This window comes from Chamaea fasciata, unplaced genomic scaffold, assembly GCF_029207755.1.
Source record: "Chamaea fasciata isolate MVZ Bird 193981 ecotype frontalis unplaced genomic scaffold, bChaFas1.0.hap1 SCAF_2, whole genome shotgun sequence".
NCBI classification, from domain to species: domain Eukaryota; kingdom Metazoa; phylum Chordata; class Aves; order Passeriformes; family Sylviidae; genus Chamaea; species Chamaea fasciata.
In genome coordinates this window covers 34413754-34439614 of record NW_027094087.1, presented here as the reverse complement: position 1 = coordinate 34439614, position 25861 = coordinate 34413754, and the positions used below count along the sequence as shown (strand labels likewise).

At 40.4% G+C, this 25861-nt stretch overlaps 1 protein-coding gene across 2 annotated transcripts in view; it reads left to right on the top strand.

The window, feature by feature from the left end:
* The first annotated feature begins 92 nt into the window (after window positions 1-92).
* The window catches only part of ME3 (malic enzyme 3), a 117737-nt gene continuing 91968 nt past the window's right edge, over window positions 93-25861 (top strand). The window contains exon 1 of one of the 2 annotated variants that reach the window (XM_066175656.1): window positions 93-447. In XM_066175656.1, the coding sequence (XP_066031753.1) occupies window positions 262-447 (186 nt within the window). In that variant the 5' untranslated portion in view covers window positions 93-261. Of the gene's footprint in view, window positions 448-10005; window positions 10093-25861 lie in introns of those variants that run through there. The other variant, XM_066175657.1, reaches the window with a different exon arrangement.

Below are 25861 nucleotides of genomic sequence, written 5' to 3'. Positions count from 1 at the left end.
TCGCACCGCCGGCTCCCGGCCCGGGCGTGTCGCTGTCCCCGGCGGGGGCGGGCCCGGCCCGGCTCCCCCTCCCCTGCGCCGCCGGTTGAGCCCTAACAGGTAACGGAGGGCCGGCCGCCGCGGGGTTGCCGCGGGATCTGCTTCCTGGGTTTCCTTTCGCTTCGGCGGGTCCCCGCGCCGGGCACACCTGGGCAGGGCACGCCTGGGCCGGGCCGGGCCGCCCAGCCCCGCCGGGCTCCGTCTGGCAGGAGCGGTGCGGCGATGGTGCCGGTGTGCGGCGGGGGCTGCGCCCGCCGCCTGCTGCGGGCTGTGGGGGCCGGCCGGGGGCAGCTCCTGCTCGCCGTCAGCCGGGCCCGCAGCAGCCAGGCGGGGAGCACCGGCCCCGGCCGCGCCCCGGACATCAAGAAGCGAGGCTACGACATCACCAGGAACCCGCACCTCAACAAGGTGATGTGGGGGTGTGGCAGGGGCGTGCGCGGCCCGGGCCTCGGGGAGGGCGGCGGGCGTGGGGAAGGGCCTGGACCGCAGGTGGGTGCGGGCTGTGGCAGCGTCACCCGGGAGCGGCTCCGCTCCCAAAGCGGGGAAATGCTGGGGATGGGCAGCGGCCGTGGGTGGACCTGAACAGAGCGCGGAATGTGCGATGGGTGTCCAGCTGCTGGCTCGGGACTGCAGCCTCACGTGGAGGCGGGCACCTGCCTCCCCTCTGACCGCTGTCCTGCTGCCGCAGTGGCGCTGGGAGAGCCTGGCTAGGGCAGAAGTGCCTTTGCTTGGGAACTGAAGCTGTTTGCCTGAAAGCACTAAAGACTGGAATGGAGAAAGCATGGCTTCTCCTTAAAGTCCAGTACTGAAATCTGGGTTATTTACATATATATATATATATATAAATAACCTGGGTTATTTATAGATTTTCATTGTTTTATACATGTAGCAGTGAAACGGGTCGTTTACACCTTCATGATAAAATAAGCATGTGTGGCTGTTCTTGTTTTCAGTCTTCCTTTATAGCATATCCATAGCTGTGTGTGCTTCACTACCAAAGCAAAGTCTCGACAGGCTGAAGATGTATTTATCCTCAATGCTGTGGAAACATTAACAACACAGTTATAATAATAAGAATTTTAAAAAGTGCTTTTGGAGAAAGTTTTCAGCAAAGTCTACAAGGCATGTGAAGTGAGACCCCATAACTAAACTCTACACTGCTTTTTTATGCCTTTCCATAATTTGAAGGGGGAAAAACAGTCTGGGTGCCAGTTTTTGGGATCAAATATATCAGAGTCAAGAATATTGAGTTCTAGTTTCTTGTCTTACTATTACTAGAAATAACTACAAGTGCATTATTTACCTAAAATGAGTGGATATTAAACATGATATTGAAATTGGTTGATTGATTGGTCTGTGACTATTTGTCATGTGCTTGGTACACAGTTATCCACTCCATGGGCTTCCTATGTCAACTTCCAGACTGGAGACCCTTTGGATGACCACTTTTGCTTTGTGTAGGATGCCGTACATTGAGCTACGTCGTCTGGTACCATTTCAGCATCCATAGAGATGAATCCCAAAGGACCAACACGTGCAATGACACTGGATATTTTACTGAATATGCAACAATTTTGTAGGCAGTCTGGTTTGAATCATTATACAGTGCCTGACTGTAAGGCTGAAGAGAAAAGGGAATGCCAACTAGGTCATAAATAACAGTAATTTGTCAGCATTAAGAAGTTTCGATGGGTGCTTCCTGATAGTTACAAAGAGTGACATAAATAATGTTTCTAGTTTTCTTCCATGTATTGAGTTGAACTGAAAAATTAATACTTTGACCTTTCCTCTGTGTAATGCAATAACACACAAACAATTGAATCTGGCTGATGCAAGACTAGATTTTTAATGGCCTGTTTTATATTTTTCAGAACTGAGGCTTTTCTTAAGTGTTTTCCCTCCTCCCAGTGAAATAAGGTATTTTTCTTGATATGTTAATGGAATTTTTGTCCATGTGGAGAGAAGGGTAGAAAACTGTTCCTGTTAGAGGGAAAAAGTACTGTAGTGTGCCGTGTTTAATTGGCCATGAAAAGTCTCCCATCTGCTCGCCAGCCTGGGCATTTGCTGTTTGTTATGTTCCTCAGTCAGTGCAGCCCTTGCAGTCACTGAGATAATCGTTTGCAGAGCATCCAAGTTAGGACAGAATTTGCTAACATCTGTGGTAAGAGATAAGGACTGCCTGTGTATGCACCTAGGTAACCCATTACTAAACACTCAAGAGCTCTTTCCAGACTTTTCTAAACAGGCTTCCGTTCCTCTGTGGCTCTTAGCAGTTCATTGTAACCTCTGAAGAATTACCTATGTGCAGCTGAAAAGGTATGTTTCAGGCAGTTCATGTGTTGTCAGGGTGGACTGGTGGGCCTTTGGTCTGCTGTGCTGCAGTGGTGTAAATCAAAATTAGGGATCCCTAATTTAGGTAGGTTTTCAGCTGTTGTACTCTCCTCACATTGCAATTGCTCTTTACCCCGGTGGTTACTGAATACAGGCATGGGGCTATTGCTGGTTTTCTGCAGTGGATCTCACTTTAATCTAAATTTTTAGCAGATTGCAAGCAGCTCTGCAGGGAATAGTCCTTACATCTCTCCAAGAAGCTCTGAAAAAAATATTCAGAAATGAGACTTTGGGCAGCAAGTGTTTTGCTGCTTTATTCAATACCCTGGCTGTTTAATAGCTTCTGGATGAAGTTTAAGCTGTCAGACTGAAGCTGTGAAGTGTGTGATATTTATTCAATGAAGAACACTGTCCCTTCAGCAGAATTGCAGACAGATTTACAGTCTGAGGTTATTGATCCAAGTCTTTGCTTGCTTACTAGGTTGAAGGTGCTTTGAAGAAGAAGCAGACTCAAAATCCGCTGCTGGCAGGTCCTCTGTATTACCCTAAATATTAGTAAAAGTAAAAGCAGGATGTTCTCTGAGAAGTTCCCCTGGTGTCCAAAGCTGCCTGAGAAGAAGAAGAAAAATAAATCCAAAAACTAGTTATGGATTTAATAAATTTGCAGTTGTTTCTTCCCTTTGGTCTTTGTTTGCTGTGTACTGCATTTCTTACTGCTGTAATATTCAAATACTGTTCTTCCTTGTGTTATGAATTATGACAGTCCATGTTTAATCCAAGGGCAGGACTTGGGAAACATCAGCATTCTTGTGAGAGATACTTGCAGCTTTAAAAGGCAATAGCAGTTGTTCTTAGTTGACTGAAGAGTCTGAAGAGTCTCAGAAATAACAAGAGGGTGAAGAAGAACTTGTCACATGTCTTTATGAAGTGCTTCATGAAGAAGTTCTTTTCCAGACCTTGAATGCTGCGAAATTGGAAAACCTAAAAATGTTAACAGTATCAGATAACCACAGAGCACTGGTAAGAGTTCTCTGTGGTGATCCAATGAAAACTGATCTTGCTGAGAAATAAGTATGTTCTACTGTGGGGCCTCAGCCTTGTGAATGACTAATTTGATGCTCAGATGCTGGGAGGGAAGATGGGGCTTCCTTTACCCACTACCTTCTTTATCAAAGCTGCCTTGTGTTTGGTGTGGTCAAGTCCATGTCATGTTCTTTCTGACACTGCTGTCAGTTCTTAAGATTTGTGCAGTTCTGTTCACCTCAGATGTGCCTTTTATGATTCCCGGTTTTTCCAGGGACTCTGTCAAATTCATATGCCTTTTCTGTATTTGAACAAACACAGGCTGAGCTGGACAATTCCCAGTTTGACCACACACCTGCAGGGACTGGATCTGACTTTGTGGTCTCTGAGTACGTTTGGATGCTACTCTCTACTCTTCTGATGTGCATGCATGTTCTCCATTGTTTTTCCTGGAATGTCATAATGAATTAATTACCAACAAACAAAAACTCAACGAAACAATTATTAGTCTGGATCTGTAAGAATCAAATGTTAAAGAATTGCTGTAGGTATCTGCAGCATTTTTTGAATGTACTGCTGTATACATGATTAAAATGCAGAAACCATGTTTGTCCTTCAGCTTTGCAGGGATTGAAATTGAGCTGAGGGTTCTTTGAACAGTGTCAGTAATTTGCCACTGCAGCTGGGAAACAAATTGTATGATCTTGCACACGGCTGCACTTGGCAGCTGTGGTGAAACAGGGCTAAAATTAGGTGGATTTGTAAAATGATGGGATTTTAAAAAACTCAGTAATGACCACAAGAACAGTGTGTCTGATATTAGTTGGCAAGAGCAAATCGAGGCAAAATTCTGTTTTGAAAGTAGGGAATCTCTCTTAATCCACAAGGTTGTGTTCTTACAACTGGAGGTTTTATTGCAGCTGGGGTTTTCAGTTGGCTAGCTTTATGTTTGGACAGACACACAACAACTGAGTGATGCACGGGGCTCTAGGTGTGTGCTTCCACCATTTGTTAACTTGCCATCTGTTCATGTTTTGCAAAGGAAGAATATGAGGTGGGCAGAGTTTAGAAGTTCCCCTCATATTTTTTCAGGAGCCTCTAAGTATTTGAGCAAGTTTTGGGAGACAGATTTTAGACTGGACAAGTTAATTTAGGGGGGAAAAATCCACTGGGGATTACTAAATACTCAAAAAAAAAAAAAAAAAACAAAAAAACAAAACACCTGATGTAGAAAGGCCCTGAAAATGATGAAAAGATGGGAGTGCAGTGGAAGAGTATCCTATTAACCTGTGTTATTTACTCTTCTTAAAGTTTGTGGCTGCTGCAGTAGACAGGATGCTCATGTACATGAACTGACCTGATGGTACTATTGTGTTTCTAGGGATATCAAACAAGACACTTTAATAGCCAAACCCTGCAACCCTTTCACTTTAGACCCTAGTGAAACTATAGCTGAGAGATGACGTTTTGTCAAATCAAGTTCTAAGTACTCTAGAGTTGAAATGTGAGTGAGCTGGAGCACTGTGCATTGGGATGAGCCTTTGATGAAGCCCAGAGCAGAGAGGCTCTTTACATGTTTGTACTTCATTAGTCAAGCCAAGGTGTATATATCCCCCATGACTTCAATTGGAAACAAACTCCGAGGAGGTGAGCTTTGGCCAAATATTTTGGTGGTGTTCTGGAAATACGATTGCTCAGTTAGATTTGTTTTGGCCATCATCCTGGCATGTGAACTTTCATTTTTATTTGCTTGGTGTTAGTGTCAATCATATATTTTTCTGAGTCCAGACTGTCTTTTGGCAAGGACACCTCCTAATGTTCTGATGCCAGAGAACTTGTTATTATGGTGTAGTCAGCAGACTGACTAAATCTGTTGGTGCTTCTGGTATTAGCAGCAGGCTGCAGAAGTCCCTTTGCTCCCCCAGCTTGGATGCCAGTTTGTCTCCCTTATCATAGCCAAACCAAGAACCCATCTGCCTTCTTGTCTGCCTGCAGAACCTCTTGCCAACACTGTCACTCTCCCCTTTGGGATACTGCTAATGCTTTGGGAGAGGTGCTCACATGGAAAAGCTTGGAAGTGCATAGGATGTTTGTTGCTGTGAGGGTGAGAAGGGTGCTGATGCAGACCCTGCCTCTGTGCTGTTCTAATCCTGTAATATGTTGGTCCTTGTTTTCCCTTCAGCCCTTATAAATGAGATTGAGAGGTCTTGGAAGCCTTGGTTGGGCACCTTTTATGAGTGCTGAGTTTATGTTTGCACTCCGTGTAAGATTTTAATAAAAATAAATTTGTTTTGGAACAAAATGCTTCTTTCTGTTTTCTGAAAATGTAAAAATACCTTTAAAACCGCCTTTAAATTGAGGAAATTCATCAGTTTGGCAGTGTCTTATGTTGTTTTCTTTTTATCATGCCCTTTCTTTTGGAGAGGCCTTAATCCTTCTATGAGGCATGTTTGGTAAGGCAGAGCCAAGAATGAATGTAGCTCTGGTTTCATAGGATGGACTAAACTTTTCTGCACTTGAATAAAATTTGCACTTAAGTAACACAAACTCTTTGGTGAAGAATATGAAAATTGATCTTGTTGCAGTTAGAATGGATTTAGTGCTGAATATTGCAAGTTGTTCACATTCCTGTTCTTTGCATCTAGTGAAATATGGGGTAAGCTACTAGTTGATTACTTTGGAAACACTGTGGATGTTGGCAGGAAGATGGAGAGTATTATGTTTGGGGTGAGCAGTGTGTACTCCACTGACCTCAATGCACTCCAAGCCTTGCCCCACGTAAGCAGCACAACATACAATGTCACTGATGTTAGAGACTATGCTGCTCTGTCATGAGATGAGTCATTGGTGCTCCTCAGAATTAGTGATGATTCACCTGAAGGTGCTGAAAGGCAGTGCTGATCCCCAAGATGAAGTGAAGAGCTGTAGTCTGAGGCTCGGTTTTGCCTTCACGTGGTTTGGTCATGCAGTAAGGTACCTGCTGGAGATGGGTCTGGCAGTCTTGTAATCTGCTGTGTGGCAGATTTTGACTCCTGAGTTTTTGGTTTTGGTGTGTTAGATCTGGCATTTGCTAAACTAAACTGGACCTAGAACTAATTCCATTTGACTTGATTTTGGATTAAGAGAATGTAAATTGAATTCCTCTTTAGCTTCTGCAGCAGCCACCTCCAGAAGAGCACTTGATGCTATTACTGACCTTCATTCAGTGGTGAGAAAGGAAAGGTTGTTCTTTAATGAATAACTGTGCTCTCTTGACACCCCTTGCTGAAGGTGGGACAGTTACAATTTTTTACACTATCTAGGCCCCTCCACGGCTTTGGGATAGTTTTCTCTTTCTGATTTGCTATAAATGATGCTGATGTACCTTCCTGCCCCACCTCACTTGCCTGGCTGATGGGAGATACTGTGCAAACATACCTTTTGGCAGTTCTCCTGTACTTTAGGTGTTTTCCTCATTCTTCACTTTAAAGAGAGCCTCTGCCACCATGTGCCCCCATGCAGGCAGCACTCTGGCATTTCTAGCGCTGAGCCCCTGGCAGAGTTTGGGCCTCGAGTTTGATAGGGAAGCTGCCAATGCACATGGCTGCTGTAGCTGAAAGCTGGATGCTGCCCTGCAGAGGAGAAGCCTTGCCTCTGCCTCTATTTTATTAAATAACATGCAGTTCTGTAGATAATCTGATTTTGCTGCGGGTTTTTTAGGTTTGTCAGTTGGTTTGGGTTCTGCTTTGTCTCTTTTCCTTTGTTACTTATTTTTCTGTCCTTTTCTCACTGAAATACTGACCTGCTACCAAACCTTGAACAGCCTTTTGTAGCACTCATCCAAATAAATTCTTTTGGGACAGACTTAGCTTTAGAGCTGATGTCAGACAGGCCTTGGTGCTTGGGGGAGAATAAACGCTGCTGAAATTCCCTCTCTTTCAATAGAAGGCTTAGCACAACAGCAAACTTGACTACTTTCCGTTTATAATGTGCTCTACTGGAGATGATGAGCATGTTTTTAGTTTTTTAACCTCCTCTTTGAGGCCCAGGGGTGACACTTGCTATCTGTCTCTCCAGACAATGTGACATTTTGATAAATGACTTCGGTATTGTCAACCTAATACACTATCGTTCTTCTAAAAATGTTTTAAATGGCAAAGCTTTTTATAGTTCTGCAGCTGCCAAACACAAAACTAAGGCAGGAACTGAGCAGACTTTGGTTCTGACAAAGAAAATAAGGCAAATGCAAAAGTTTTCTCTGTATCAACATTTTCTACTTTGCAGCTCTCTGTTGCACATGTGATCTTTTTCAACGTATGGACCCATAGAACTGAAACAGATTTTCAGTACATTTCTCTGTTGTATATATATAAAAAAAGGACTCTACACCTTGGAGAATTCTGTTCTGTATGTCTATCTTAAAATGTGGTAAGTCTATTTTATAGGTCCATATGGATTAGCTGTGTTCAGCCTCATAAAACATGTAGTTAAGACTTCATTGTGTTTCTAAATATTGGGAAAAATAGGTTATTTCAAAAGCAACAGTGCTATGTTCTCCTGGACAGGATGTCTTGAACATTTTCTCTTTGGCTGGGCTAATGGATTTGTCACTTTGCCTAGTGGTTAAATTTGTTATGGAAACTACTAAATTCTCTTTAGTCTTCATTGAATGGTTTGATGTAAAACCTGCAGGTGATTTCAGTTATGATTATTTGCACTATTTGTGATTATTATAAATGAAAGAATGGATTAAACTGACAAATCCTTTTATTTTTGGAAGTGTCCAGATTATTAAGGGTTTCTGTTGTCAAGATGATCTAAGCAGGTACGCAGGGCAGAGGCTGGAGCGACAAATAATCTAAATAATCTGTTTTATTGTGCCTAGTGATTGGAGGGGGGTGGGGGGAGGGGAGAAATAAGTACAGGGATTTTCATGTTCATAGCCCTTCTTCTAGCAACTCAGTTTTCCTTATCCCCAGCCAGATTACTTGGCCCAATAAACAAAAAAAGAAAAATCCAAGAAAAAAACCCCCAAACAGCCCCACCACCACCAAAGTCCAAAACTTCTCCCTTTCAGCCATTTCCTATCTCACAGGGATAGGAATGTTGTCTTCGTGTTGTCACTTGTGTCTGTAGTTAATTTCTGTGATAAAACAACTGCCTCTGTAAATCAGGTTCTTTGATCACAATTACTGGAGGGTCAGACCCTTCTTTCCCCCAATACTGTATGAAGGGTTCTAGATCTAGCCATTAAATAAGAAAAGTAACAAAATTGTTCACTGAAGTGCGAAATCTGACTACTGGGGAAGAAAAAAAAATCGAAAAATTGTATCTCCCATTGTTTTGGATTTTATTTTTATGTGACAGAACCTCTTTAAAAATCTAGAAAAAAAAAAAAACCTGCTGCAAGCGAAAATCATTTGCAGTAGTGGAGTGTGCATGAAATCTGAATTCCAGCAAACACTACTCCTTTAGGGGAAAGTGTTGCACAAGCGTGAAAGACACTTGTACTAGAACAACTTAGCAGTTCAGGTGTTTTCTGGGCGAGAGACACACTGTTTGTGGGAGAGGATCCCAAAGTACTTGAAGTGATGAGGATATTGGGAAGAAGAATTGAAAACTTCCCTTTCCCCCTGATGCCTGGCAGATACAGTGGCTTGATGTGTGAAAGCCATGAAAAGCAATGATAGATGTGACCATGTGCTCCAGGTAGGCAACTCTACAGAAAATTTCCAAGTGGAATTCACTGCTGGTCTTAATGCAGAGAGGCTTGTTCTGTAGTTTCTGCTACTTTATACTCACTAGTGAATTGCCTGCCATTGGTGGCTCACAAGCTTGTAAATTACATTCAAACACGGATATAGTTGTTCAAAGGTAAAGGTAAAATGAAATTTTTTTGTCTCAGGTTGTGAGGATTTTCAGTGCACATACCACTGTGACTTGGTGCTCATTGCACACATGCAGCAGATTCCTCTTAGGTTTGGTAACTTGCCCAGGTTGCGATGTGCAGCAGTATTTATTCGAAGGAGATGTGGAACATGCCTTTCACTCCATGAATGCTGATGCCAGCAGCTTTTCCTGGCTTGTGTCTAGGGGGAAAAAGTGCTTGCAACAGCAGAGCCCTGCCTGAGCATTGCTCTTTGGTTTCTAAGGGGCAGCATAGGCTTAAGTCATTGGGAGGGTATCTGTTAACTTCAGTCAACTTTACACTGAGCCTTTTTTGAATTTAGGAATAAGCAGCTCCACCATTCAAGATACAAGGTCATTTTCATTGCAAACTGTTAAGGTTAAAGGTAGTAGAGTGTCAAATTTCATCATCTTGCTCTGTTAATAAATGGTAATTAAAATGAAAGCATATGTAAAAAATTGTGCCTAGTGATTGTTTAAGCCAAAGTCTCAAAGCAAAAATGGAATTTACCAATAATATCAATTTCTAATGATAGAGAATCCCAGGAAGGCTCCAGCAACTCCCACAGTTGTGTGTCCTAAAAATCAAAAGTGCGTGTTAGTATTCTTTATTTTAGTGTTGTCTATCTAAACTCATTCATCTTCCATAAGAGCATTGGAGTAACCTGCTCAGTGATGCCTTTCCAAAGCCAGAAGCTGTCCTCTGGCATGCAGGCAAGAAGAGCTGGACTTCTTCACAAGAGCTGCTGGAGGAAAAATGAGGGCACTAAGTGAGATGCCTTGGAGAGCTTGAAGCTGCCCTGCAGAGTTCTTGTAAGTTAATAAAATTTACAAAAGTGCCTTTGACCTGTGACCTTCCAAATGTCCAGTGGTCGGGGGTAAAGGGGTGGGTTTATGAAAGCAGAATGAATGCATGACTCATGCTTGCTGAAACTGGGCCACTCTCCCTAGAGGCAAGTAATTGTTTTGTATTTAGCATGCTAGCTGTATTCAAAGTTATAAGATAACAAAGTAATTTCTCATATAAATAGTAGGGAAGTGATGGGAAGGCACTGGAAAGCAGCAGCAAGACTCTGGCTGCTGCTGTAAAATGGGTTTAGTGTTGGCCACTTTTAAAAAGCTCATTACATTTTTAAGATAAGCTTTAATGGAATTGGCAGTGACAGTGCAACTGTAACCAGATCTTGTTGTTTTGTACAAGTGCCTTTCAGGTTTCTCTGCAAGGTCGAATGTCCTATTGACTGGCAGCTGGACTGTTTTCCTTGTAGGAATGTAACTGGTATTTGATAGAGTTGCAAGATGAGTTTCCCACTGAAGCCAAATATAAGAGTATGAGAGTCCAGCAGTTTCACTTCCTGCAAAGCTGGAAACCCTTGTAGCATTTATTAGGACTTCCTGCAGTGAAAAAGGGATATTAATCGTGTTTGACTTACAGAATCATAATATTTGTGCTGCAATTTGTAACACAGAGCAAGAAGTTTTCAATTGGTATTTCCTGAGAAATAGCTAATTCAGTAAAGTAGATGCTTTTAACTTTTTGGGGTTTGGTTGTTTTTTTGTTTTTGTTTTTGTTTTTGTTTTGTTTTTTTTTTTTTTTTATCAGAGAATAACTGTAACATCTCACAGGACCTTAAATGTGGCACAGTGTTGGAGCAGGAAAGAGCAGTGGTGAATGTGGCTGCAGATCTGCTAGGACACAGTGAGCAGCTGGAACTGTTCTCAATTCTTTCTCAATGTCTGACTGGCACCAAACTGAACTGCAGTAATGTATCAAGTGTGCTTGTAGGAGGCATAAATTTGTTGATAAAAGAGTCACCTGGTCAGTTCATCACTGGTTTTAATTTCCCTAGTGTTGGAAAATTTTTCTCAAACTCTGAGCTGATTGCAGTGAGCCCTGATTTAGGACCCAAACCAAATTGGCTTGAAGTCCTGTGAGCCTCTTTCCTTTCAGATTTGTAGTAATTTTATACTGTGGAAAGTGGTTTATGTCTCTTGAAAAGATGCTTTAGCCTTTACTTTGGGGAAACACTGCATTTTCCTATCCAGGCAGAAGAATGCTGCTAGAAGAGGTGAGACTGAGGGCTTGGGCTGAGGAGCTGCAAGTATGTGAGAGTTTCCAGATCTGTGGTGGGCATGGTGACTAGAACCTCTGAACAAAATTTGTGCATTGTAGATATTCCTCATCTCCATTCTGGATGAGATGGGCCTTATGTCTGGGACTTCCAGGGATCCAGCATCTCCTTTGTATATAGTCTGTGCATATGCAGAGGCTGATCATATTTGGGATGCACTGGATTTACTGTCCCCTTGCAGACTATTTCATCATGTGAGACTGAAGCTCTGAGCTGGCTACTGGACTTTTAGAAATCATGGGGCAACAGCCAAAATCCTTATATTTTCCCCCAATAGAAAATTTAGGTAGAGACAGAGGGAATGCCTTGAGATACCTGTACAGGAGAGGATAGATCTCAGAGGTCATTCTTTAGGAAGAGCATCTCTATTCATGTTTGTTAATTCAAATGAGATGACAAATGAGAGGTGAAGAGAAAGTATACTGGAAGTTGTAAAGGTACTTACTTATTGCATCTTAATTAGCTAGAATGCATAATTTATGTAGAATTTTCTTCAACTTGAGCATAAAATGGAGTCACAGATTACTTTTTCAGTCCAGTGAGGCTGCGGTTAGATACATAATCCCTAGCTGTGGCTTCCATATTTTGGCAAAATATAAAAAACTATTGAGTTTGAACATCAAGACTTAAAAAAAGAAAAAAAAAAAGAAAAAAGAAAAAGAAAACAATGTGACTGAGAAAAATATTTGTGGCTTATTTCTTATTCCTAGTTCTTGGGACTTTCATGGCATGTATCATTCACTTTCTGCTTTTCATTAATGAGATTCATTCAGGCTACTGGAGCCCTAACACACTGCTGCGTTACATCAAACACTTCTGAACTCTGTCCCATTTCTTGCCAGTTATGGAGAACAGTTTCTGAATCACTGGTGTGCATTCAAGAAAGGATTGTGCAGTTATGGGCATCATGTTGTCGTAATTTACATTTAGTTTTGGAGTACTTCAGTGGGGAGCTGAATTTAGCTTGCCCAAGGTGATATGGGACATTTGTAGGTGAACATGAGTCTCTCAGAATAAATTCACTCACCATTCAGCCAGCAAACGTGTTTGCTCAGTTGTCTTATTGTAGCATCTATTATCTGTACCAAAAACAATCTCCACCACAGCCTGTTAGAAAAACACATGATGTATCAGTGCTGTATCCCATACATGCCATCAAATATGCATTGTTGTATTAAATGAAAAACATTTTGTGAAATATTTCCCAAAAGCTATGCACAAAGGAAGTGGGTGCGAATACACAGCTGTTGTTGTTTTACAACAGGAGGTTGTTTTTATTTTGTTTACCAGAGCTCACTTCATTTTTGGGTGGGTTTGTTTGTTTGTTTGTTTGTTTGTTTGTTTTTATTGTTTATTTAGTCACTTAAAATTTCTGGCTTTATTTTATTACAGTTCAAAACTTCAAATCACAGTGTGCGTAAGTTACAGATGCCAATACCTGTAAACTTGAGGTTATTACCTTGTCTGCATAATTAAAATAGTAATTCAAAAAGAGAACTAAAATAGACTGAATACTTACACTTAAAGCTAGTGGGGCAGAGAGTGGGCTAGTGAGTGTCATGTGTGGTCCCCCTGTGACTGCTGCTTAAGTATCTGATGAGACAGATGTAGCAACCAGTGATTTCTAAGAAATCAAGAGATTGTTGGCCTGACTTTCCTCTCATTTTATTTAGTGACACCTTCCAGCAAATGTCTAGGACTAGATCCAAAGCAGATTGAATTTTATGGGAAGCAAATGAGTATTTACAGGCCTTTGCAGCGCAGTTATAATCTTACTGGCTTCATATTGTTTAAGAAAGTGCTTTGCTGAACTAGGGCATAGGTTTTTGATTTAGTATCCCACTGCTGTAAGACTCTGGGTGTCTTCTGGCTAACGCCTATCTGAGGAGTGGATTTATAGGAGCACAGCTGGGTTGTAAAGAAATGGTGATGCACTTTGCTCTGCATTCAGAGGGAGGAGAGGCAGAACTACAAGACAATAATCTGTCTGTATTTTTGAGTACTAGGCAGAAGAAAATCAGCTGCAAAACTGAAATGAACTTGGCAGGATGAGCTACAGACAGCTTATGGTGTCTCCAGTTGGCATTTGCTGTATTAAATAAATGAGAAGTAAAACACAGTCACTTTTGAATGTATACATCTGCCTTCAGCTGACATTACATGGCATTTTTTCACTGAATCGCTTTCTTTCTTTGATTTGAAAAAGGAAAAGCAGAAGTGTAGTGAATGCATGGAAGAAGAAATCCTGAAGCAGTATCACAGATCCTTATAGTGAGTTTAGATCCTGGATTCTCTAATGCTAGTGTAGGAGTTTCACCTGCCTTCCCCATGTGCTATGCAGTCACATACCGCTCACATTACTGCTCACATGAGCAGTAATATTAAAGTATGATTGATAAAATAGACACATTAAGGGTGTTTGGAACCAAGGTCTGCCCCCAAGCCATGGAGAGCAAACGTTTCTAAACCATTCTCCCCAAACTGTTAGACATTAAATTTTGGTTCACTTTGTCTTGGTGTGAAAGAACATCCTCTGAGACATTTTTTCTTTTGATTCAGCAATCCCATGTCCCAACTCTCTTGTTCCTAGGTTTAGAAAGTTAGGGAAAGCAAAGCAAAGAGTATCAGTAATGAAGATCAGTGTGGACTGCCTGTAAATTATGATAAAAGGAATAAACCCCATAGTCATGGTAAACTTGGACCCTCTTCTACATCCCAGCCACTTTGCAAGCCAAAAGTCAATGTATTTCTTGAAAAGAGAACAAATCAGCAACATTGTGTAGATGTTTGGGGTTTGATCCTACAGGTCCTTAGATACAGCTGGTTACAGTCAGGAAGTGGAATCTTATCTCCTTGATCCACGTGGAAGGACTTATACCAGGTAGAAGGTTCAGGATTATGCACAGATTCTGAGATCTGTTGAGAAAATTCAGTGGTGGAAAGATTGGTGAATAATATGAATGTAGATGCCTAGGTCTGTGCAAACAATGTTCCAAGGCATAGATTTTCAGTACGGATAAAAATAAACCCAGAATGTTTGTCTCTTGCTGAGTCTTAGCAATGTTGTTCCAACATAAACATAGCTTAGATGTTGTTGGCTTTTAGGAAAAACAAATTTTTTTCTTTTCTTTCTTTTCTTTTTTTCTTTTTTTTTTTTTTTTTTAATATCTCTGAGTTATTCAGGTAACCTCAAGCTTTGCAGAACTGCTTTATTTTGTCTGGAGAGAAGAAGGCTTGTAGAAGCACCAGGGCAGCTTTTATGCAGAAAGTTTGACTGAGGCCAGCATAATGTAATAGAAATTCTGTATATTTGCATGTAATAGGGAGTGACTTTAAAATGTGCAGCTGCAGGGTCATCCCTTTGCATTTATCATAGCATTCTAGTCAGCAGTAAGATTGCCACAGATAGAAAATACTCCCAACAGTATAAGATTTGAACAACTTAAATATAATGTGGATGCTTATCAAAGTAGAATTTTACATTAATTTTTTTCTGAAACTGCCCTTTTCCCCCCCATGATCAGATGCTTGTGCTTAGACTATGGATTTTGGCAGAATCTGGCCTCCTTATTCAAAGTTCTGATTCACTCCTGCTGTACTCTGAAATTCTCTTTTGATTGTCACGCAGGCAGAGGCATTGCTACTGCGATCTGCAATGCATCGGGATCTACATCACACTAAAACCACACTGACCTCTCAGCATTTGGTGACTTTTTAAGGATGTTCAGAGCCAAATCCTTACCTTATGTCGAACGGGGAACTTAAGAGACTGAATGTGTTTTGTCATGTAACCATTTTGTTAGGTGAACATCAGCTTCAGTTTGTGTGTTCTGTGTTCTACAAATGATGTGTTTATCTACTTTGTGTTAATCCATATTTTGTATTTTACAACTAAAAACACTCCTCTGAAGCAGTAAGAGCTTTGAATAATATCTTCTAGATGCATTTGCAAATGCTATCTCTTTTAGAGCTCTTCTTTTATTAATATTGGATGTAGACCATGAATAGAAATGCTTTGGAATTGCAGGCATATCTTCAAATCTGAAGCTGCATTCTGTGGAGAATCTGTAACACTTTGGAGAAAAATGTGAAATGTTTCATGCTATTAATACAACCTTATGTTGAATATGACATGTCAGAAAACAATTTTACTGTAACTGAAGGGATTTTATTATCAGGAGTATGAGATCAGGAGATGACAAACCAAATCTCTGCCCTATAATAAGTGCAAGACCGATAACAAAAGTGATTTGGTGTTTTGCCTGTGTCTGTACTGTATTTGGGCTAGTTTGGAGGAGCCCAGCACCTGGTTCTGTTTGTCCATTTGTCTTGGTAAACAGCTAAGCTTCATCTTGTTCATGAAACTGAGAGTCTTGTGCAAACCTCTTCAGGAAGAAGTGTATGTGGTCCTATCTGTTGGGATCAGGTCGCTGAAAAATGCATGAGAGAGGGCATATCTGAGCCTCCCTGTGATCTGCTGCCCCACAGGAGATAGGCAGATGCTTGAGTGTACTGTAAAGCACAGACTGTACTTGAGACCTTTTCTTAGTTGTAGTGGCCTGATCATCCTGGTAATGTCCTGTGGAGGGTTTTTGAGGGTGAACAGGATCGGCAAGCAGTGAAACAGGCCTTGAGCCTGGCATTTTGAAAAACACAGTAGATGTAGTAGGTGGTGTTCCTGTTTCTGAAATATTGTATAACATATATTTGTTTCCAGTTAATTTGCTTTTCTGTATCTTTAAGCAAAAATAATCCTCTCAAAATGACTAAAACAAAGTCCTGCTCCTATACAGTGGGGAGGGAAGTGAGTGAAGTCTGCATAATGCAGTTTATAGGTATAAAGTACCGAATAGCTGCAGCACAGTGCACTTTGCCTCCTCATTCTGTGTCAGTAGCTCTCTGAGTCTGCAACACGTTAACACAGAGATAGGTATCTTGTGCCACCCCGAAGTCAAGGAGATGATAAATTTTTTTAACTTTATCAATATGTCTCAGGAAGGCAAAGATAAAATGGATACATATGCCTCTCTCTTGCCTTTGAGGACTTAAACATGTGGTGAGAATTTACAGTCAAGTTTAAGGTTTGCAAGATTTTATCTTCTTCTGGAAACGTGTTCAGCTACCAAGGGAAGAATAGAGAAGCCATTTTTTCAATCCGGATGCTTTTTGCTGCAAACAAATTCATTCACTGGATGTAAGCATGTTTACCCACAGTTTATGCAAGTATAATTGCCCACAGTTTACTTAGCTGTCTGATACATCTAGAAAGATTTCAGGAAAGTATCTGATTTAAAACCGAAATTAAAATTTCCCTTAGAAATACCTCTTTGTCTTCACTGTACTTCATCAGACATCAGGTTTTGGTGATATCATCATGCTGAAAGAGGTGTACTATTTTAAAGGGCAGGTATTGCAGATAAGCTCTTGGGGAAATGGTGGCTTAAGCTTTTTCAAAGTGATTGGCGGTTTCTCTGCGTGTGGTATCCAGAAAGGTTGTAGCTTCACTTCTACAATCAAAATCAAATGTGATGTGATGCATTATCCTTCCCAACATCTAGTAATCTGCCAGCTCTCAACAGTGTTATGATCACTAGCAGACTTCTTTGGACTAATTGACTACTAATTGATCAGGACATCCTGATGCTCATTTAAAACCACTTTGGGCTACTTTGCCATGTGGACTAGTTTCAATGACATAATTAAATGTTCACATTTATAATCTGATTACAGTTTCTTAATGCAGGCTTTATAGCTCAAGTTCATCCCTGTCTCAGGAGAATATGTCAGTCAGCACTTTCTGTGCATGGGTTTGCTTTCAGTTTTGTGTTGTACTGGATTCCTGCTGATGTAAAAACTCTAGAAACCCCAAATGACATACATCAGATGTAGGCAGTATCTGAACTAACAGATTAAGCATAAACAGCATAACCAACTGAAGCCAGCTGCAGGGTCTACATACTGCTAAAGCCTTAATCTTTAAGAGTGAGTCTCTATAACTGGGTCTGCTCTGTAACCCATCCTTACTCCCAAATGGTCAGTCCAGGAATCACTGCTCCTATAAATAGGACTGACTGCTGCAGAGGTTTTGCCTCTACTGTTACTGGTGAACATCATGGGTTTGCAGGTCAAATGCGGTATTGGTAATGACAGCTTTCAATATACATGTATTTAATTATTCTCCTACACTTGATTTTAATATAATTTTTATGCAAGTGCAATTCTACTTTTGATATATTAACAATAGTACAATTTAGTTTTGGTTACCAGTTTTCTTTAAATCTCAAAATACAAACTAAGATTTACAGTTTTTCTTTTTTTTTAGCCAGGGAGCCTTTTCATTGATGATGTTTTATTTTGAGGGTGTTGTGTTTATTTGATTTAGTTTGTTGGATTTCTTTTTCTTTCCAGATCAGTGATGACCCCAGGTTTTCATTTCTTTTGTTCTATTCTTTCTACTTAGAGACATGAGTCCCCATGTGAAGAACTTTAGGAGAGAAGAAGAATTTATTTTTGAAGCAAAATCTAATTCTAGTCTTAAAATACAAAACATGCAAAGCACTTCATGTTGCCTTACTGTTCTTGATGATGTAACTCAGTTGTGATATTAGTTCTGTTCATTTGCTTTGGAATAAGGTATGAAAATTACGAATTTGATGTGTGTGTGTGTGGCGTCATCTTGCTTTATTAGGACTTACAAAGTTGTGGCTAAAATCTTAGACTATGGAAAAGGACACTAACAACTCAGAGTGTCAGTGCAGCTCTGCTTGCCGAGACCTCTCTGCCTGCACCTTTTCAGTGTGAATCCAGTGTGGTCTGTATGACAGGTGCTTGTGGATATTTATGCTCATCCACAGCAGAGTCAAAGACCTCTTGTGCAGCAAACAGGGATTTTCCACCCACATTTTTAAGAAATTCTTTGAAAATTGTATTTCTTGTGGGCTTCCTCAGTGTTGGTGAATCATGAGGCATTGAACCCACAAATTATAGCTTGGTTAAGTGGTCTAGAGTAAGCAAAAATTTCCAGTACTTGAAGAATAATTTGTGACCCTGAAAGCTTGTCAGTTACTTTTTTTATCCATGACTGTATTGCATCTCCAAGCTAAATGGCAATGATAGACATATTCCAGGGGCTCATAATTCTGAGACTGAGAATGGCAATGCTTATGGTTAGTGCAGAATGGTAATGCATTTGCCTGGCATTTCTAATTGGAAAGCTTTTCATTCCCCCAGGTTGGTACTTCTCTCCTGGATTATTTTTTCATTATGATAATTAATGTGAAAACTGAGAAAGCAATTACAGATAATTTTACATAGGAGAATTGATCTTTTTGGTTTTCAAACTTTATTATTTAAAACATTCTGTTCTCTAATAATGTCTTTTAAAACTTGGGTTCTTAATTGATTTGCACTAAGAGTTTATGGTATCTTGCTTGTTGCTTCTCACCTAAATTGGTTTGCTGTTTTAGAGAGGAATGAAGAACTAAACCCCTTTTATAATATCTGTTTTCTGGAACAGGGTGGCTTAAAGCCTCACAATCTCTAGTGATTGCTAGTACTCTTGAGGTTTTTTGGCCATTGAAGAAAATGCTCTCCTAGCTGCAACACCTGTAAGATTGGTGGGATTAGGAGGTACATATAAAAGGCTTCTCACAGAGATACCTGTGTGGAAGTGGTTCCAAATACAAGGTAAGTAGTCTGATGGACCTCTGAGAAGTAGTGTTTCATCAACCCCAGAGTAAGTGATGACTTGTGTTTCAAATACTAGTTCATCATCCCTCCAAAAATGATGCCTGTCAAGGAGTGAATGGTGTTCAGTAGTTGGGAAATGGGTGTTCTGGAGTTTAAGAGCCAAGGTCAAAGGGAGCTTCAAAATTTACGTCTATTGTGCTCCACGACTGACCCTTCATCAGTGGTTTAGACTTGTTGCTTCATGACAGAGACCTTACTACAGCTGCAATCAACTTAAGCAAGGCTAGACAGTCAAATTGGACCATCAGAGACAATAGGACCTTAAATCGCTGCAGCAATTATCGTCAGGGCCTTGTGACACACATTCTACCCAAAAGCCAGTGTCCATGCCTTGAACAAAAAGCTTTACCACCATAGCAGTTCACAGACCCTCAAAGGACCCTTGTCACTGTTGTGGTACAAACCCTTCTATGTGGATGTTTGATATTTGAAAGGATCCGCTGCATCTATGAGCCCTGAAGGGGTTCTGCTTGTTTGTAGTGTGTTGTCAAGTGTCCTTTCTACAAATAAAGTTTGTGTTTTTGTATAAAAGGGCAAAACTTTTTGGGGGATGTTTTTTTGCAGACAGGTCTTGTTTTCATTAAATATGAAGAAGAGCCGTTGCTGTTGTTATGCTGAGCAAGACTCAGTTCTGAAGCACTGTCAGGTGTTAGTGTGATATTTCAGACAGATCTGGCACAGAGATGGGATCTAGCTGAACAGCACACGTTTTCTCTGTGCCATGCTTCAGCACTTCAGAAAAGCATTCAGATTTTAAGTATATTTAGTGTTTTTCCAGAAGCAGTACGTCTTAATTTCTGACTTCACAAACTTGTGAGACACGGTTTTTGTACTGACTGCTTTTTTGTCTGCATAAATCCTCTAAGTACTGCCAGCTGGGTACATGTAAACATGTTAGTAGTAGAGAGCATGTGATGGGGTTTATGCTGTTGTTCCAAAGGATATTTGTTCCAAAGGATCTTTCCAGTGACAGATCATAGTCAGATTCTTCTCTGTGAAGACCTTTCCCAGCCAGAGAGCTGCCCCACAAGCAGGAGTTTGAGAAACACCTTGGTATGTTTAGGAGTGTGTGTGCATACAGGAAAAAAATACCAACTGGATGATATAGTTTCTTTTTAATCTTGCTCTTTATAGAGTAAAATTTCATTCTTGACCCTTTTGTTAACAGTGGTGTTACCTCCAAAGAGTTTCAAATTACAAAACACTTTCATTTTTTTCTTTACAGCCTATTCATCTAAAGCCGTTCATGTCTGTTTCACTCTGTCAGGGTTGCTATTTCTGTAGCACTACCTATACCTTGTTTGAGTTTATTTTAGCACTGATGCCTGGCTGTTGTGGCTGTAACTACGTGTACCTCTATTGCACAAGCCATACAGTCAGTGTATGTCAGTGTGGGGCTTTTTGGCCAATAACATGCTGGATGATACTTTGCTCTGTCAGCAGAGTTGCCTGGTCAAGCTGACTATATTCTGTTCTCCCTCCACCCACCCTCTGATTTGTTTTCCCCTGTTCCACAGTTTGGAAATGAAAAATATAAAAGTGAAGAAATCTCAGAGATTCCACTACTTCACTCCCAGTTCTCTGTCTTTAGGAAATCCAGTTCAGCCATGCATCATAACCACCCCAGTGTGAAGTTTTCTGTCTGGAAAGTGCAATCTTGTGTTGGTGTTAAGAATCAGTTCCACAATGTCCAGCCACTCAAATCGTTCCTAATGCTGTTTTCAGTACTTTATAAACTATTAGAATATACTTTTGTCTTTTTAAGGGATCTTGGTACAAACCACTACTTGTTAGTTGCAGAATTTTGGTTTCTGCACAAACTGTGTGGTAAGATCCACTGGCACGAGCCTTGGTTCTGCAAGGAATTGGGCTTGGAGCATCAGTGCTAAAGATGTGTGGAGAGCCCCACAGCAAGAAATAGTATGATAAAAACCATGAGCAACTTGAACTAATGTGGGGGCTTCTTGTATTCTGCCAAGCAAGTGGATGTTAATATCCTATCTTTCCTGGGTTTCAGGTAGATTAATAATTTCAATCCTTGGATACGTCTATTGGCTTTAATTAGACCAAACTGTTTATGCCAGTGTCCTGTTCTTAGAGTGGCCAGCAGCAGATGCCAGGGGAAAGATAGGGTAAGGCAAGCAAGCAACAATGGTGGTTCTTGCCACCAGCAGTATCTGTCTCAGGAACCTACAAACTTAAATAATTCCATTTAATAGCCTTCAAAATATTTTTTCCTTCCTGCTTGTTAAATGCTTTTAAACTCCATATTCAAAGAAGTAACATCCAAGGTAATGAGTTGATTAAGATGACTGAGAGTTGTATAAAGAAATATTTCATTTAATTTGAACTTGCAGTTTGGTAGAATTGTTTGTTGTCCTCTTGCCCTTTTCTTAGAAGAGACTGGGAATAATCACAGATTTCTTTGTCCCTCCAGGAGAAATATGATTTCCAGCAACTTTTCAGGAAAGATATCTAGAGAATCTCAGAGCCTGAGGTGCTGATGGAATGAAGGCATTACTATTGAAGGCCTTGAGGTGGTGGAATGAAGGCTCTGAAGCAGGACAACATGTACTAGTCTAAAATTCAATTTCTCAGTCTTGGGGACCAATTACTGGGGCTAACTAAGTGGATCTCTCTTCTTTACTTTCCAGTTTTCTGGTTAATATAGTACATTATTAATGCTCAGATGTTTATGACCTCCTCAATCTCAACACTGGGGATTTTTTGCCAGTGTGTGCAGGGAAGGGACTAATACTAAGAGTCAGGAAGCGTGAGTTCCATTTGAAGCAGATTAATTTTGAATCTCACCAAAGTTAAAAAATAACAAATGACAAATAATAATAATAAACACCACAACAGATTATTACCAAAAATTAGCACGTCTTTTTAAAAGTAATTGCTTCTCACCCAGCTGCTAAAATTCTCATAGTGAATGAGTGAAAAATTCAAGAATAGGACGGAGACTTGATTTTTACAAGCCCAAGTGTGTTGGAGTAAAGCTAGAAAATGAATTTGAAGTGTGCATTTATAGGAAGTAATGTTTCTCATTTCATAAGGAAATAAGAATTCTAAAGCAATATCTAAAACACAGTACTGAAATGAAAATTACTACCATAATCTGAAAATATAACTTCTAGTGCGGCACATAAGCATGTATTCTACAGCCTCAAAGCACATTTAATAAATTGATAGGATAGAATTTCAATACAAATTGCTCTGTGAAAGGGTAAACACCACTGTGCTGGTAACACTGTAGAGATAAGCCATAAAGATCTTTACAAAAGATTTTTTGTGTTGATTTTCTTTATAAACAATCCATTGTAAAATACACTTTTTCTTAAGGAAACAGCCCTTGCCCATTTTATGTACGTATTTGCTCTGAACCTGGCTTTAATTTAAAATACATACTTATGTTGTCACAAAATTTCCACACATTTTGAAGTCATCCGCTGCTCTGAGGCTTCATTATTAGCTTGTAAAGAGAATGAATGCAAAACCAGCAGGTTCATCATTGCAGCCTCAGTGGAAACTCCCTAGGGATGCCCTGTGGAGCTGTAGGAGTAGATCCTAAAACTTATCTATGCTCTCAATCCCATCTGCTTTATCTTACTGGGTACTTCCCTCATTCACTGAGAGGTTTCTCTGAGCTGTGCTGAGGATCTCAAACTGGGCTTCAGTTCTGCAAAGAATGTGAAAGAAAGTGAGTCTGAGACCTAGAACCAAGAAAAAAATTTGCTGATTGGAGAAATATGGAGGTGGAAAGCCCTTTGACTTTCTTCAAAATTGTAGGGAGTTTTCTGCCAGTACGATGCTGGAGATGACACATGAGAGTAACCTGAGGGGAGTCAAGGCAGCTGTGGACTCAGCCTTCTTATTGTCCTCAGAATGACTGTGTGCCCTTAAAGAGACCTGTGAGGACTGGCATGGCCGGGAGTGCTCATCTCTCTGGAGAGTTACAGCTCTGCTAAAGCATTCCTCTCTGCTCTGAAATTCTTTCCTGACCACATCATTTGTAGCTTTGTCAACTTTTGTACCCCAGGTACATTAAGCAGCTCTCCTGGCCTCTACTTCCAAGTTGCTACTGCAGGAAGCCCTGCGGCGTCTGTGCTGTTTCATCTGTCCTGGCTATTTGTTCAGCAGTGTGGTTGGGTTTTCTGTTTGGGGTGTTTTGCTTTTTTTTGTTTCAGACTGTTATTGGAGCCTGTGTTATGGTTGTCATAATTCACCTCACTTGCATCCAGGGAATTTGACCTGGAATTCTTTCAGCAGGTCTCTGTTGATTTGTGGTAGAGTGCAGGGAACTGAGCTGTTTTGTCCTGAAGTCTAATTGGAAGTTGGGGATCAGCTGGAAATTATTAAACAGCTTTTCCAGTAGGGCTGATAGTGTTGGACAAGGGGTCAACCCAGTGTCTTGTGAATAGGAACAAATAGAAATACAGAATATTTTGGGTTGGAAGGGACCTTTCAAGTTCATCTAGTCCAACCCCCACACCATGGTCAGTATTGCTCAGAGCCCTGTCCAGCCTGGCCTTGAATGTTTCCAAGGATGGCCAGTTCCGCCTCATTGCAAAAAAATTCTTTCTTATAAGTAGCCTGAATTTACCCTCTGTGAGTAGAAAACCATTATCCCTTGTCCTCTCCCTACAGGTCCTACTTAAAGGTCTGTCCCCAAGGTTCTAAGATGAGAGCTTGAGGATTTAATTTATTTGCTGTTAAAAGCCTTTTCCCTTACACAAGTATCTTTCAAAATTTTTCATGGAAGGCTTTTGTTCAAAGTTTTCCAGTTTCTAATAAAAATGAAATATTAAAACTCTCTTGTTTTTAGTTTAGCCTTTTTAAAGAAGTTTTACTTTTTGTCACTAAGTAAAATAAAAGCCTACCTACTGTTTTTTGTTCTTCCTCCTGTTACCATATTACAGGGGGTTTTATTTTAATAGCTCAAACTTAAGAAGTTAGAATAAAGAAAAATAAGTTCAAAATGTGGAAGGAGGAAAGAACTGAATTATTTTCTTTTAGAAAGACAGAACAGGAGAGGAGGAAATATTTAAATAACAAAAGCCAACCTCCTCCAAGGGTCCTACAGGCACTCAGTAAACAAAATCAGATGAATTTTTCAGTAATGCATCTTGAGGAAAAATGAGGCAAAAGGGGAATATGCAAACAAAAACATTCTTAAAATGAAATATTCCTGTAATTATATTGTTTAGATCTGTACAGCATGTGTGGCCTTGGGTCTCACTGTGCTAATTAGATTAATTCAAATAGTGAGAAACACTGTTCTGTTGATCTCTGCCACATGAGAGAAGCAGGGAATGGGAGAGGAGCAATTAAAGATCAAGAGGCATTTGGCTTTGATTCTTTCAGGCAGATGAACAAGGATGCAGATGTCCGTCAGTGACTGTCAGTGAAGAACTTCAGGAGCATGAGACAGTCTGGCATGCCTGGCAGACAGTGACCTGGTTCAGGTCACCTTGCACAGCATGCCGGGTCTGGGGATCAAGAAATATTTTACTTGTCCCTGTTCCTGGTCATTTTGTTTAAAACAAACAATCAAACAAACAAACAAAAAACCCACACTACAAAGCTTGGTTTACTATGGGCATATAAAACAGGTTCATTTTTCTACTGATTTTATCTCTTTTATTCTGAAAAGGTTCTAGATTCTAAATTATTAGGTCAGTGCTGTGTTCCAGTCACACTATTCTCTTTACTCTCTCAAATCCACCTGTTTTTTTGCAAACCACTAAGAAGGCATGATCCTGAGCAAGCTGACTTGCTCTGAGCAGGGCTAGGACTAGATCATCACTGGAGGTCCCTTTCTACCTAAATTCATCAGTGACTGTGTGACACTCATATTCCTGAAGGAGATTGTACTTCAGTAAATTTTGTCCTTGGAGTTTTGCCTCCACTGCTGACCTGGACAGCAAGAAGAGTAGCTCTGTCCTTGTGGTTGAAGGCAGGAGCTTAAGGGGTTGAAGACTTTAATTTCTAGCTATTAATTTCTAGATATTAAAAACAAATGGGTTTGTTTCTTTTTATTTAGCTTGACATTAATTGATACTTTATTGCTGCCTAAGGGACGACACAAAATGTAGAATTTTAATGTTCTGCAAAGATTATTTTTTAAGTGAGACCAAAATTAAACTACAACTTTTGGCAGAAGGTGTATTTTTTTTAATCTGTCCCAAGAGAATTGTGGTTTATTTCTCATTCCCTATTCTTCAGCATAGAGCTTTCAAAGTTAGAAAAAATGTGCACATCCATACAGCATCTCTGAAGCAGGGATGAGCAAGGACATTGTTCTTGCCAGGTAGGTCTTCACAGATTACTTGAATGCACTCTTGGATGGCAAGAAGTACTTGGAGAACTTGTTTTCATGCACAAAAGTCTCTCGTTCATTTAAAACTTGAAGCCAGGGCTTAACTTGTTTTCCACTAGAAATATCTGTGCCATTGCTCATGATGAGAGTCCATGTGCTTGGTACGGTGCTACAGGGATGTGGAAAAATAATTCTGAGAATAGCATCTGCTGTGTGTATGTGAAAGCCAGGCAGACAGAAAAGTGCTGCTGTCTCATTTCTCACAGACATGAACATAAAATCCTTACAAATAGCAGGTCCACACAAAAATTAATCCATACTTTGCAACAATTTTTCATACTCTTTCCCTTTTTTGCTATTAGTTAAAAGAAAAAAAAAA